Raw genomic sequence first — 14,867 nt, 5'->3', positions numbered from 1 at the left:
ACCAGTCTGTGATTCTATGATTGGATATACACTATTTATCACCCCGTTAATACGCCACCCCACTGTTCAGAGTTCTGACGTGTTAGGTCCATTAGTTGGCTACAGACACCTACTGAGCTACAGCTCTAAGAGCTCTAATCATCACCATGGACCAGTGGTGCAAAAGTACAAGCAGGATGCCAACGCCCCATATTTCCTTTCTCCCCACCTTCTTTAAAAGAGTATCTGTTTGTTAACATTTTGGGACAGCAACCATCAGTAATTTTTGACATTTGATATCAACACATACGGTATCAAAACCTGAATAATTTACTAAAAAGTACTGGATTTACTTAGTTTATAGATGACAGAAATCATACAGAAAATATTATTTTATTGAAGATCTGGGCATTCTTTGTCTTCAGTGTTTGAGAGTATATTTATCAACATAAGCAGTATTTCCACGGCAATATTCCCTCAGCCCAAATTGTATTTTTACCCAAATATCTTTATCAACCTTCATACAATTTTCTTTAAAACAATGCCAAGCACATTCTTATGTTTTCATCTACACTGGGTCAAGAACTGAAGGAGCTTTCCTGTCACCTCACTCTCACCCTCAATTTCAACACGTTTAAGCGATCAAGAAAGCCATTAGCTAGGACTTGGCACAGCCATAGCTCCACGATACTGCAGATTCTACTACCCCTCTTCCCCTCAAAATGTGCTCCCCAAGCTTTCATGTTTTCAGTTCAGAGGAGACTGTATCATTTCCTTCTTCCTTAAATAAAGCTCCTGATGGGAAGTTGCTGCAATAAAAGTTAAGGTGTCTGCACAGGTTACCTGACCTTCTCTCACCATCTCTAATCTCCAAACTGTTACTACAGTGGAAGTTCTATCTACCAGGATAACAACTCCCAACTTCAAAGTTGAGAAGTATCGAGATCTATCTAACAGTGCTAAAAATTAAGTAAATTACACATTCCCAACTGTTATTAGTTGAAAGACTCCAGAGCATTTAATTTTTTTTTGTTTCCCTAATTCCCAGGGATAAATGCAGGGTTTTAGGTTTTTTTTTTTTTTTTTCATTAAACCACTGGCTTCTTTTTTTCCCTCCCATTATCCTCAAAGACAGCACTTTCCATAGCACTCTCATCTCCCTCCACCCACTATCTTCAAAGAAACAACTTTTCAGCAATACAGATCGTTACACATTTTCCAGAAGATCTGAATACCACCTTCTCCCTGGGCCTTACAAACCTTCTTTGTAAATTCACCTTACCCTTCCTCCATACGAGATACTGGCAATTTCCCTGTTTGTGCAGTGCCAGTGCCTGAACAGACTTCCAAAAATGCAGAAAAGCACTGAAGATGGGAATAACTTTGGGCTAATTCCCAGCTGAGAGACTTGCGAAAGTTTTAAAGCTTAGAAAGGTTCACACACAGAACCTGTTTCCCTGAGAGAGGCTAAAGCAGCTTTCTGCAGTCTGATGGACAACAGAGTTAAATTCTTCTGGCAGGATAAGATTCAAGTTGGATGCAGATATTTATTTGGGAAAAATAATTAGACAAGTGAAAGATGTTTTAAGATTTGAAACATGAACTGCTGTGGATGTCTGGGAGAAAGAAAGGCAGAATGAGCTTACAGAGTCCCTTGCTCACTGCTTCCGTTTTTCAAGCTCTACAGAACTCATCAACAGTACCCCAACCTTGTCTTTTATTTTTGTTCTGATTTCATTTGCCTTTCTTCTTTCACAAAGAGCTGTACCATCGCTGGTATGACACCTTCACTCCGTGCAGGTACCATCTTGCATTTTCACACTACTCAAGTCTACCTGTTTTATTCTTTTCATTCAACACTGCCTTTTATCAACAAAAAAAATATAAGCCTCAGCTATCAAATGCTATGTGCTTGGGTTACTTCTATAGAAATATAAAACATCAATGATACTTATGATACCCAAGCACCCTGCATTTGACATTCCTTATTTTGTAATGTGACAGCTATTCCCCAAGATGTTTCAGTCCAAAGCAAATCAGTGCAAAATAAACAAAGACTGCTGGTCCCCCTCTCACCTGCTCAGCCAGAAGATGTTGCTGTCTCTGCTCCATCAGGAATTGCTGCTTCTGTTGCTCCATGAGCAAGTGCTTTTGTTGCTGCTCCCTCTGCTTCTGCTGGTCCATCAGCATTTGGTGTTGCTTCATCACCGCTGCTTGCTGCTGATTGCTGAGAAAAGGTGGGTTGCTGTGGTTACCTGCCATGGAGACGTTGGGAGCTGGGGCACCCACACCAGGGCCCGGAACAGAAACTGGAACGCGAGGAACGTTAGGAGAAGGGTTTTGATCCTGCAGAATATACAGAAAGTGACATGAGACACAGAGAGGTCAGCCCTCCTGAATTTAGAAACGGTAGTTACACAGATGAGGAAAGGCACTTTCATGGCAATGACCACAATTTGTATTATTTTTATCATTTCACAGGATAAGGAAGAGATTTTATTAACAAAGTTGACACATGGAGGGGAATCATAACACATCTCAGAAAACAGAAATGTACAAATAGGCAGTAACTGACAATTTACACTATTTAATAAAAATCAGATCAGTTCCTTATATTTTGGCATCTTTATGCAATAGCTTCTTCCCTTGTGAACCTTCTAATAGAAAAGGCGAAGTGTGATAGTTTCCAGTTCAGCTCATTATAAATGGTGTTTTGGCTGTGTTTGAAGTGCCAGACACAGAAGTGAGTTAGGAGTTAAAGGTCAGAAGCTCCACAACATTCAGGAATAGAGGCTTTAACATCAGTCCCAAACCCAAAGCCCAGCTCAAAGCAGTGTGTATAGCTCTGCTCTGCCAGAGGAACAGCCCCAGTTATAAACAGCAACTCCAACACACCAGCTTTAGTTCATTCTGGTAGCACTTTCCAAACACCGTGTTTTAAATTTTCATTAAACAAGATATTTATTTAAATCCTGCCTCTTCTGTCAGCATTTAATTCAGCAAGTGTTTATGCCTCTCCTCCTAAAGTTGCCTTTTTTTAAGTTATCAGGGTATTTACCATTTGCAGGCGAAGGGGAAGAAGGCTATCACTGATCAAAACGAGTCGACGTATTTTTAAGCAATCCAACCATCACTATATTCCACAGAAAATACTACCACAGATAAGCCTGTTATTAACTTTTCTAAGTTTGCTTTTCTTGGAGATTGGAACTTGGGATAAGCAAAAATAACATGGAACAATTATCATCCAAGATCAGATACTGTCCTCTTGGAACCGACAAATCCATTTAAAATTTGACAATCATTTTTAAGCACAGATCAGCCTCATCTGTAATTACACAAAGAAATACTACTTTCAAGTTCAGAATTCAGCTAATGGGTTTGGCTGTCAGTTCTCACTCCCTGTGGTTTCATAAGAAATCATGAACCAAGAACAGGCAATGCTGCGCTAAGGTGTGCCACGTGTAAGCTTTTGAGAAATTCGCCAGCAGCGTTCATCAGTATTTCTGCTAATTCAGGGCAAGCGTGGCAGGGTAGATGCAAGGTCACCCTCCTGTTTTTCAGGGAGGGAGCGATGTGACACACACAATCATCCCCACCCCTTCCCATCAAAATGTCGTTAGATTGTTCCTTCTGCTGGTTTTTAAAGAGATTAATTTTCTTTTTGTGCCTTATGAAGCACACCTGGACCTCAGATTTTTATCTGCACATCAGCGTGGTCTTTATCACAGACCAACCAGATCTTTTTCACAAGTTTTTTGTTTTGTTGAGGGAACATATTCCTAGAGTTGTATCTCCAATTACTTTTGCTAGAGGAGCTTTAATCCTCGTAACGCAGACCTTTCTCAACGAGGCCAGCAGTATGTACACTGCAGGCACTCTGCACATCAGCGTGGTCTTTATCACAGACCAACCAGATCTTTTTCACAAGTTTTTTGTTTTGTTGAGGGAACATATTCCTAGAGTTGTATCTCCAACTACTTTCGCTAGAGGAGCTTTAATCCTCATAACGCAGACCTCCTTTCTCAACCAGGCCAGCAGTACACACATTGCAGGCACATACACAAGTCTATACCTCCCTCCACTACATACATTTCCACCTGCAGCACACCCCTAACATCAGTTATATATAAGGCAAAGAAGCACAATCTGGAATTTTCCTCTACAGGAAAACCTGAAGCATATTGCTTCAAGCAGACAAATATTACCGTTATTCATTCTTAAAGATGTATTTCTCACCTATCCCATGCTTCCCCAATCCCCAGAGACTTAACCAGTAACAAATCCCCAGATCTGAAAAACCCCAAGGAACACCCATGAAATCAGGAATTCAGCCTCCACTTCCATCACTCTTCAAAAAAGAAGCGACCAAAGGCAAGTCTTTTTATAGTAAGCCAACTCTCACACAAGTCAGGGACTAAAAAGAAGGTAAAGAAATCAAAGCTTCTTTGAGAACACTGTTTAACACTACAGTTTTAAGAGTTATTTTAGGCAGAAGTTACAAAGCATCTATTTATCTTTGTAAGTAAAAGCTTCTATGAAGCATGTCATAGTTTCTTGCCCACAAAGTATATTAAGCTGGAAATCACACATTACCACATGACCTAGAACAGAGTATTAAAGCCTGTCCCCAGCAGAAAACAGAGCTCTTGATTTTCGCCTCAGCTCACTGAATATTATCATTTCCTTCTTTAAAATCATGCAGCAACTCTTTTGAAACCATACCAAGTAACCTTACTCCAGCCTTACCTATCCAACACCTTCTTGCGAAACCTGAAATCTGCTACTAAACCAAGGTAACAAACCCCAGGACATTCACCTGACTGTGCGGCAGTCGGTAGGCAATGTTTCCAGACTTGGGTTTCAACAGGATCATTCCATTTTGGTCATCGCTCACGTGAGACAGCGGTGGCTGCTGGCGCTGTTGTATGTATGCCAACATGGGAGTCTTGTTCTGACCAGGTACTGTAACCCCCTGGTCACATTCTGCTTTGTAATGTGAAAGAGGTTTGGTGTTCCCGTAGTCTAGCATAGAGCCTTGACTACTGACAGGGTTCTGGTTCAAGCTGTTTTGCTGATGACCCAAAATGTTCACGTGGTAATTGCCTCCAGCTCTCGGTGAGCTTTTATTTCCCATATTAGGCATCATGAGTTTCTGATTGTTGAAGTCTGGCTGGTAAACCGATGGGCTGGTGGGATTTTCCATGGTGTACTGGACAGCCAGTGGACTGTGAGAAGGCCCAGACTGCTGCCATGTAGACATCTGATTCGTTTGGTGGACCTGTGAAGCTTGTTGCTGGTTCTGCAACATCTGGTCTCTCTTCTGCTTGGCAGCAATCTGCTGAAGCTGATGAGCAGAAGACATTTCTTTGGCACTTCCTGCACCTTTCCCAGGTAACAACACGTTGGGGAGAGGCCTCTGGATGTTCTGAGAGTGGTTTGATGCCTGCATCATGGGCTGATTAGGATTTTCAGTCATTGACTGACCGGAAGGCTGAAACATAGCCTGAGAACTACCAACCGCCGGAGAAGCGGCACTGACAGGTACCGAAGCAGCACCAATAAATGCTGAACCTGATGAAGTGGATCGAACTTGGGGAGATCCCATCTGTTCCTGTTCAAAGGGTGCTGGGGAAAACTCAGTCTTTATGTTAATATCTTGCGGCAATGGAGTCTGTGCAGCTGAGTTGGAAGAATCGGCATCTTTTTTCTCTTCAAAGTCTTCATTAAAGAGATCCTTCATGTCTTCATCAGGCACTGATCGATTCAGCTCCTCAATAAGTTCCTTCCATTCTTGCTCATTAAGATTAAGATCAGGCATCAAGTTATTCTGCGATATGGAACCCCCTGCTCCAGCAATCATACAGGGAAGATCGTCTACGGGCTCCTGCTTCAGTTCTTTGTTCAAACTCAGAGGAAACGAGTCATCAGCATCACCACCTCCATTCATTTGGAGGCCGGAATCTGGAAGACACTTCTTGCTGATGCCATCGAGTCCCAGCGGATGTTTTCCATTGAGCTGTAAGGTATCTCCACTGCCAGATTTCTTGTCAAGATGATGGAGTGGAGACATAGGAGGCAATCCATTGGAAGAACCAGTCACTCCACCAAGACCATCATCACGACGCAGCTTCTTGGACATAGAGAATACATCGCCATAGCCATTCTGCTGGTCTCCATTCTGAGGGGAAGCAGCACTATCAAGCTTTCTTTTCACAGTCTCATGGAGCTGCTGAAAGACAGGAAGGTTTTAGTTATTTAGTTTTATGCTTCATAGATCAGGATTTCTATTTCTTAACAGACTATTGTCTAGGTCTGAATAAAACATGTTATGAAAAAACAGTTTAAGAAAAGGTTAGATCCTTGCTTTGATAATATCTGTTTTACAAGTCATCACAAGATGACTTCCTTACCATAATCTCTTAAGGTAAACTTTCAAAAATATGTACTATATCAGAGCCCCCTCGTTCAAACAAACCCAAAGGCTGCCATACACTTTGACAGCAATAAAAAGTTGAGAAATGGCAGTGAATTGGAATTTCCTCTTCAAAATGAAAAAAGAAAAAAAGAAGAATGTGAAGATTCATAGAAAAAAAAAAAAAAAGAATGTGAAGATCCATTTTTTTTATGAGAATAAAAACCTGTATTTTACTTGGCCCACGTACACACGGTATAATTGTTCTGTAAGAATGCTTTATAAAGAAGTCTCACATTTAAATATTTAGAGAGAAAAAGAACCATTTCTCAAGATTGCAATTTTTGGAGAAGAGCTATGTATATAAATTCTGTACACAATCACATTTTTGGCACTAAAGCAAACGCAGTTTGTCACTAGGCGACCACTGTTTTACACTTGTGTGAAATGCAATTCAGAGTTCAGCCAAGTCTGCCACAGCAGAGTAAGTTTATTCCTTTTCTCCTTTCTTCTGGAGTATTCACCAGCTGCTCCCCTCTGCACTATGACCACCACCACAGCCCCAGCCAGCTCAACAGTTGGCTTCTCAGAGCTAGTGAATGCACATACTCTTTTTCTTGCAGTGCCACCTAGAAGCAATCAGAGGGTACAGCAACAGTTTTACAACCACAGTTGGGAGAACCTTTGTCCAACTTCTTTCCTGGCAGAATTCTTTCAAATAAGAAGTTCTTTCCACTGACCTCAAAAACATCTGAAAACAGAATTCATGCACACATTAAAGGTGTACTATAAAATTTTCCTTCCCTCAGGTGCATTCTGTAAGAAAGCGGTTGCGCTCTGCTTGTGCTGGAATCACTACGCCAATACAAACCCGTAGGGCAGAGACACTGCTCAGGTCAGCAGCTTTCCCTCTTCAAGGGCGCTATCAGCTCCCCTGACCTGTTCAAGATGCTTTTGTACATTTCGGCGGGACACACGAGGAGAATCCCCACAAAACACCACCCGTCTGAAGCGCAGTTCACGGAACAGCCGCCCTCTCGGATGGCAGAACAGCGGCTCATTAACAAAACTCAAGACGAAGACGTTTATTTTAATATTACTTGCAGGCTCCACGAAGCAGTCCACTAACCCTTGGGGAAAAGTGTCTCATCCAAGAATAAACAGGGGAAACCTCAAGATCTCGGCACTCAAGCAGAAGGTTGTACGTAGAGCCAGCATAAATTATCAGAAGAATTTTACAGCACTTTCCTGGGAACAGCATTCTTTGACTGAAGGACAGAAGGATGTTCACAGTTAATTGTTGTAATTCTTTTTTAAACGGTCTACAGTTAGCTGATCTTAGGGAAAAAAAACCCCAACACAACAATATTTGTTTAATGCTTGCATAAGTAGCAGCAAAATCTTATTTTTCTGAGGGATAGACTGCAGCTTCCCAGGAGACTGTGATCTTCGGGATGGTACACGGAAATAGCAAGTGAGATCAGCAGTAGACCCAGTAGGATGCAGCGAGGTGTACATTTGGAGAGGAGGCTGGAACTTGAATTCTCTTCATCTCAACAGCTTGGAGTAGCAGATCTAGAGTGAATTTTTATAATACCGACTTGAAAGAATAATGGAACTTTACTTTTTTGTGAAAAGGCAAAAAAACAGAAAGCAAGGAAGCCTCAGCTCAATCGCAACATTTGACTTTCAGCAAGTCTCCCACTATTTACTTCATATTCCAACCGGGAAAACTCAAGTTCAAGGTGGATGAGCAACTTGCGCAAGGTCATTATGAGTCAGTCACTCAAGGTTTGGGAATGGATCCTCCTTAATTCTAAATCATTAGGGAAAAAACACACTCCCTGAAAACTGACATACAAATAATAAGTTGGTTTTGTACACTGAACATATTCTTCTCATAGCTGAAGTAAATCCCCATATTAAAAGAGAATAAATGTCTGTTGGGGTCACTGCTATAGTTATATTTCATACAGACAACTCAAGGCACCTAGGGTTTGGGTAGCATTATAGCTATAACAGCACACAGACCTTCCCAAGCAGCAAAATGCACTTGGGTTGCTGGACAAATATTCCAGAAATTAATCCATGCTAAGGTCTTTGCTACTGTACTACACCATTTGCAACATATGCAGCTAACTGGTCTAAGATTAAATAATCCACGCTGGGAAGCTACACTTAGCGTAGTCTAGAAAAATATAGACCCCTATATCCAGCACATGCTCTTTATGTCAATAAAAACACACAGGAGCTTTCAGATCTATATGGGTTTTAACAGTCATAATGCCCAGATATCTGATACTTGGTGGTATCTTGACTTCAAGTTGCTCCAGACAGAGTCCTTTCACCTAGAACTGTATTCCTTTGTCAAAAAAGACGACACAGAGTCCTTTCACCTAGAACTGTAATCTCCTTTTTTGACAAAGGAATAAGGAAAAAAATAACCTTAATAAATTCACTAATTAAGTACAATTTGGGGGTGACGGCTTCCAGCCTTGCTTCATCTCAACTAAATCTAAATCTAAGGTTACTTGGAAGATATCCCACTTGTACACGACAGCCAATAGACACACAGGAAAGAAGAAAATCTGCTTGTCTCCCATCCGTATCAGAAAAGACTGAGCCCAGTTTGTAACCAGGACACTTAACTTCTGAATTTTAGAAGATACTCACCAACTATGCTTGCATCCTCGTTCACTTTTCACATGAGTCAAAAGCGAACTTGGATATCGAGGCAGTAAGTTTACACTGCGATTTATGCTACTGTAGTTAGCTGTCTACAACACAGCCAGCTAACCAGCTTAAAACTCACCTAGTAACAGCATTCCATTTTCTACCTCCTTTCCTCTCTCAAGAAAATATAGTGCTATAAAAATCCACAAGAGCCAGAAGTTACAGGCTGCTTCTCCTCTGCCACTAGAAGTATATCCCGATAACTTCTATTTACTCTTGTTTAAGTCTGAGTAACAGAACCAGAAATTCTCACGCCAAATACATTCATATAACCACTCTGCAAATAATGCAACTTCATCTTGCGTAACTCCTTTCTTACATGCCTGTCTTACATACTTGGTCAGATCTTGATTTCCTAACAGAAGACGAAGTATTAAATTCCGTTCTTCCCCAATTTGTCTATGTCCAGCCAAATAATCTGGTTTTGAGGGAAAAAAATAACAAGGAGCATGTGAGATACTAGTCAGACTGCAAGCTATCTACATATCAAGCTGCTCCAACAGAGTTCTCAAGGCAAGAAAAACCTGTTCTCATCTGACAAAACTCAACACACACACAAAAAAAGAAACACTGACAAGTAAAGCATAGCTCCCTACTCACTAGGAAAATCCCTTTAGCTTTAATTTTGTTGTCCACTATCATTCTGTGAGGCAGGGGCCCTCTGGTATGCTGTCCATTGTTTCCTTAGCAGAATCAACCAATTTTATAAATAACACATGAGCCGATCCTTTCCATTGTCACAAGATCAGATATAGAAATGTATTCCCCTTTTCTCAGCCTACTCAACTTCCCAACAAAAGATGAACCTCCCAGATCTCTGCTATTTAGCTTTACCTAAAGTATTGCCCCAAAAGAATTTATTCGAAGTGTTTAAACAAATATAGGAAGAGTGCAAAGACAGGGATGTGAGTAGGCCTCAGCCTTCAGCCCAAGACAGCTTCTCAAAGGGCCACTGCAGAGCTAGGGGCTGCACCTCCTCCACATCACATCAGAGCTGCCTTTATTCACGTGAGCAAACCAGTCCTCAGCACGATGACAAACACACTTACTTGGCAGGAGCACACACGCAAGTCAGCCCGTAACCGCGGATTCCTCGCGTGAGGAAGGCAAGCTGATAAAAGCCCCGTGCCACCCGTCACCGCAAAGGGGTGTCCAACACAAGCCACCTCTGATCATGGAATTCACAGCAACACACGCTATACGTGACCAGACACAGGACAACAGCAGAGATGGATCATGCCCAGTCAAATGACAAGGCTTCCAGGGGAAAGGGACAGCACACAAATAATTATGATAAGCTATATTCAATCTGTCCAACCACCAGTTTTACCACAACGATGCTCAGCCGTATCGCAGTCTTACTGCCGGGGCAAGTTGACAGATTTCGTAAAAGCTGTCTACGAACTACCAAGGAAGCCCAACAAGAATAAGTAGGAAAAGCTTTCTTTTTTTTTTTTTAAAAGAAAAACTTCATCTACAGCTTTTCTGTTAGCACTGGCAGAGCTCAAAACATCAGAGTCCAGTGCAGTGCCCTCTTACTGCCTTGGTGGGAAAGGGGCATGAATCCCTGATCAAAACAGTGGTTCAATGTTGTTCTGGGTTTTTTGGGGGTTTGTTTGTTTGGTTAGTTGGGTTTTGTTTGTTTGTTTTAAAGAAAAGGATTATTCCAGGAATCAAAACCATGTGATACACTCAATACCTGAAACTAGTGTTAGATAATAATCTGAAACCAATGACATTTCAATGATTAGAACTTAACAAACATGACAAGTTAGTTCACACTTTTCACTTGAAAGCACGAAATCCTTCACAATATACAATTTTTAAATTGAGGACAGTCAACTCAGCTATTTCTGTAAAAATCCAGTAATTTGTTAGACTCTGACGTCCTGTAACCGAAAATAGTAAAGATATAAAGTAGAAACTGTATGCAAGTTCAATTTTTTCTAAAAAAATACCTAGTGACCACGGCAGAAACAAAACTTCTTTTAAAATCTGGTTGTTATACTGCACCACTCAGGCTCCATGTAATGTTCTTGTTCTGTCTTTTAAAACATCTGTTACAGAGATTAAAATATTCTTACAGGATTCAACAGAGCTTTAGCTTTTTGTATTTTATTTGGAATAAGTTTACCATCTCAGTTTCAGCATTAAGTTGTGCCTACAAGGATGTGTCATGAAACACAGGCAAAGGAAACAGAATGCTCGTCATTTTCAAAGACGAAATGCTACCTTACTCTAGAAATGTAATAAAAATCTAGTGCCAATATGCCTCCTAGCATTCTAACCTAGGATGGGAAACCAAAATAGAGTAGATCTGGTTTTCTGCCATGGAAGTGGTGGTACTGCAGCACAGATGAGCTCCAGAGCTTACGCTAGGTCCTCCGTACACAGATTCTCCTCTCCTGCCTGGCCAAGGACAGGAGCAGGAGAGAGGACAACCCCTTAAGCTAAAACAATAGTGCAAATATCAGAAATTGCAGTGTATGAGTTTTGGATAGAAAACATAACATTCTGACTATATGACATAGTAAGAACTCCCCATTTACTGTGCAGCTACCCACAGCTTCCAAAGTTGCACTTCCCCTGGATGGAAAGCGTTTTATTACCCAACGCGTTCCCGCATTCCGCTGCCTTGTCAGAACCAAACTGCTGGGCTCATTTTAATTTTGACTTTTGCTGTAATTCCAGAAGACTTTTGTATTTGGGTGACTGCCTGCTGGAGTGAAGAAGGGCTGTGGATAGGCACGTCTATAAATATCCCAAGCCTGCATTAGTCACAAGGGGCAGCTTCTGCTACAGGAATTGTTCTGCTGAATCAAAAAAACTGCTGTGCCTTCGGCTGCAATGCCGGATCCTCCACCTTGCTTGAACTCAAACAGCAGCACATCAGTCACTCCCAGATCCTTACAATTTAGGAAGCATCGCTGCATATCTAACTAATCTGGTAAGGGAAACATTTCAAACATACAATACCTCGCACAGAATTAAAAGGAGACAAAGAAAAACCTGTCTGAGTTGTTGGGCAACAAACTATCAGACTTGTCAGCAAAAACAAACAATGGTGGCAAGACTACACTGTGCTACACTTATGTATAAATAATGTGGAAACAATTTGCTACTTTTGTGGTAAAACATAATTTCACAATTTAACACCCCTCCACCACAGCTTACACAAAAATGAGCTCTTCTGAATGGTTAGTGTACCAGCCTGAGCTTCGTTAGCCGAACCCTATTAGTGCGTGTCGGTACAACCCAAGCAATTTATTACTTTAGGTCTTTTCAACCAGGAAACATTGCATTGTTCCCCTTAACACTTGCATCTCTTTATGCGTTTGCTTGGTGCGTTTGCTTAAATTAGCACTTATCTATCATTAAGGTGAAAACTTCCATCGCTCACAAATCAGTGCTGGTCTGCTCGTGAGCTGTAACACGGAGTGTTCCCGGGACAGGCCACCGGCTAGACCTCCTCTGCCCACTCCAGAAACAGTTTGTGGGTTTGCGGCAGTCCTAGACAAAGCAAGCCATCTACACAACAACCGCTCTCAGGTGGGGGAAAAACCAGTAGGAAACACAGACCCGGTGTCCTTCCAAGAGACCACATCAGAAAACAGGGAGTGGAAACGAAAATCCAGATCTCGCCGTTCTCCTCATTCACATGCCAATGAAACACCTTCTGTTCAGCTCAGTGACATGCCACGTTACAGTCTACCAGAGAAGCACAGGGACGCCAACCCTTCTACTGCAGAGAACGTAAACAGCATTATGAGAACCAACTTTCTCAAATCAGAACCTGGCAGAGAGATAAAGATGTTCTAGGGGACAAGTCCTGTCTCTTCGCAACTTCCCTGTCTCTCAAAGAAGATTACACAACAGACAACACATAATCCAAACTCTAAGCACCATTTACTCTGAACATAGTCTCAATAATGCCATCTTAAACAACAGGAGTGTGAAGTGTCAAGACTTGAATTTCCCATTAAATAATGGTCTCAAAATAAAAATAAATAAAAAATAAAATTAAAAAAAAAAAACACCACAGGAGGCTAACAAGTTTTTCATCTTTTTCCTTAAATCCAGAACAGGCCTACATGGTGCACAAATTACCAAAGGTATTTCTGTATCAATACTGCATTCTCTTGGTTGCTGTGGTTCAAATTTATAGCGCTACTTAGTAAGAAAACAGAGGAAGAATCTACCCCTTCTGCCTGTGAGCAAGATCCAGTCAACTTTAGGATCCAAACCAGAGAAAATACTAACGGAAGAGAAAATATCTCATTTTGGCCACATGAAAAAATATCATACAAGACATTAGGAAGGAAGTGGTGGTGCTATCCCGCTCCCCATGACTACTCTGAATTTGCAGAAGATGCTCTGAAGCACAGCGTCTGGAAGCACACACACTGTCCACACTCATGGCTCACGGCCTTCTGCTACAAGCCATGCTCGATCACAAACCCTTTACACCAGTTGCTTTCTCCCTCAAGGATCAAAATAAACACTTCATTAACTTTCAACACAAAGTACCAGTTTCCAAAAGAAGATTCAGAGGCGGCTTCATGGAAGCCTCTGGATCGTAACATCAGCAATAGCTGATACAATGGATGTTTCACTGATCTAGCAGCATTCTTTTGAGAGGAATGTGTCCAGGATATTTTAAAAAAAGATAATTTTGGTGTTCATTCAAACCCTATTGAATGATGTAAACCAAACCCACGTCCTTCCCGTACAAAGCACATGCTTGGTCTTGATAACAGCTACATGACTGCTAGAGATAAAATACCAACCTAGAGAGGTGCCTTTTACGCTAAAGAAATTAAATTAGCAGCAGAGGGTTTTTTGTTGTTGCTGTTGGGTTTTGTTTCAAAACTTGAATTACTAAAGCAAACCAACTTGATACCCTAGTAACGAGGTGATGAATCAGCAGCTGCAATTAAGCTTAGAGTCATGTATCCTAGGAAGGAAACAGCAGGCCAGCACGAGGAAGAGTCATTCATATACTAAACCCCTCTTCTGTTGTGTAAATTGGCCACTGGCAGCAGCTTCCTGTACAAGCAGGGCTTCCCCAGATGTGCAGCGTACTTCAGAACCTCACTGCTGTTGAGAGTCCTCATTATAATGGATGCTAATTAGATCAAATCCACATCCACAGCAATTTAAAAGAAACAACAGCAATGAATTAAAGACATCTTTCTCTTAGAAGATCTATATGAAGACAGTGGTGGCAGTTTAAGCAACAGGATTTGACATGCTAAAGAGCTCTGTGTGTAACAAAATTACACATTATTAATGGCTAGAGCCCCATATGCAAAAAAGCCTTAGAGCCCAGACAGGAAATAAACAGAAATACCACCGATTTTAGATAATAAAATACAAGTTTGAGTCATTTTTGTTCTGACACAAGTTTACATTCAAGATCAGCCTACTAAACAGCAGCTACCTGGGAAGTTTTACAGACACGCTGTCAAGAACACACAAGTTTTCCTCTCTTCCTTAAGTATCCTTCTAACGGTGTCACAAATATCTCAGTCTTCAGAAAAGTCAGCAAGCCCTAGATTCTCATATGTAGATTAGCAAGAACAGAAACAATTCAGCTCAATAACATTTTCCGTTCATCTTGTAAATACTACAAACTGCACACGTGCTGCCTAGCGCCACTTACATTAAAGATGACATCCATGTGCCCCGTGTTTCAATATTTCACATCATGTCCAGTCTAACTCAAGTATACAGTAAGCCC

At 41.3% G+C, this 14,867-nt stretch overlaps 1 protein-coding gene across 1 annotated transcript; it reads right to left on the bottom strand.

The window, feature by feature from the left end:
* Nucleotides 1-2,055: 2,055 nt before the first annotated feature.
* LOC104504765 (mastermind-like protein 1) lies at nt 2,056-7,524 on the bottom strand (the record flags this gene model as incomplete). Its single annotated transcript, XM_010157977.1, has 3 exons — nt 2,056-2,325; nt 4,799-6,211; nt 7,334-7,524. Coding segments are annotated over 3 exons (1,874 nt in total), but the record flags the coding sequence as incomplete, so codon positions are not given.
* Nucleotides 7,525-14,867: the final 7,343 nt, after the last annotated feature.

Source organism: Eurypyga helias, unplaced genomic scaffold (assembly GCF_000690775.1).
Source record: "Eurypyga helias isolate BGI_N326 unplaced genomic scaffold, ASM69077v1 scaffold17448, whole genome shotgun sequence".
Taxonomy (NCBI): Eukaryota; Metazoa; Chordata; class Aves; order Eurypygiformes; family Eurypygidae; genus Eurypyga; species Eurypyga helias.
Note: the sequence above shows the minus strand (reverse complement) of the source record. Positions and strands in the feature narration are given on the sequence as shown.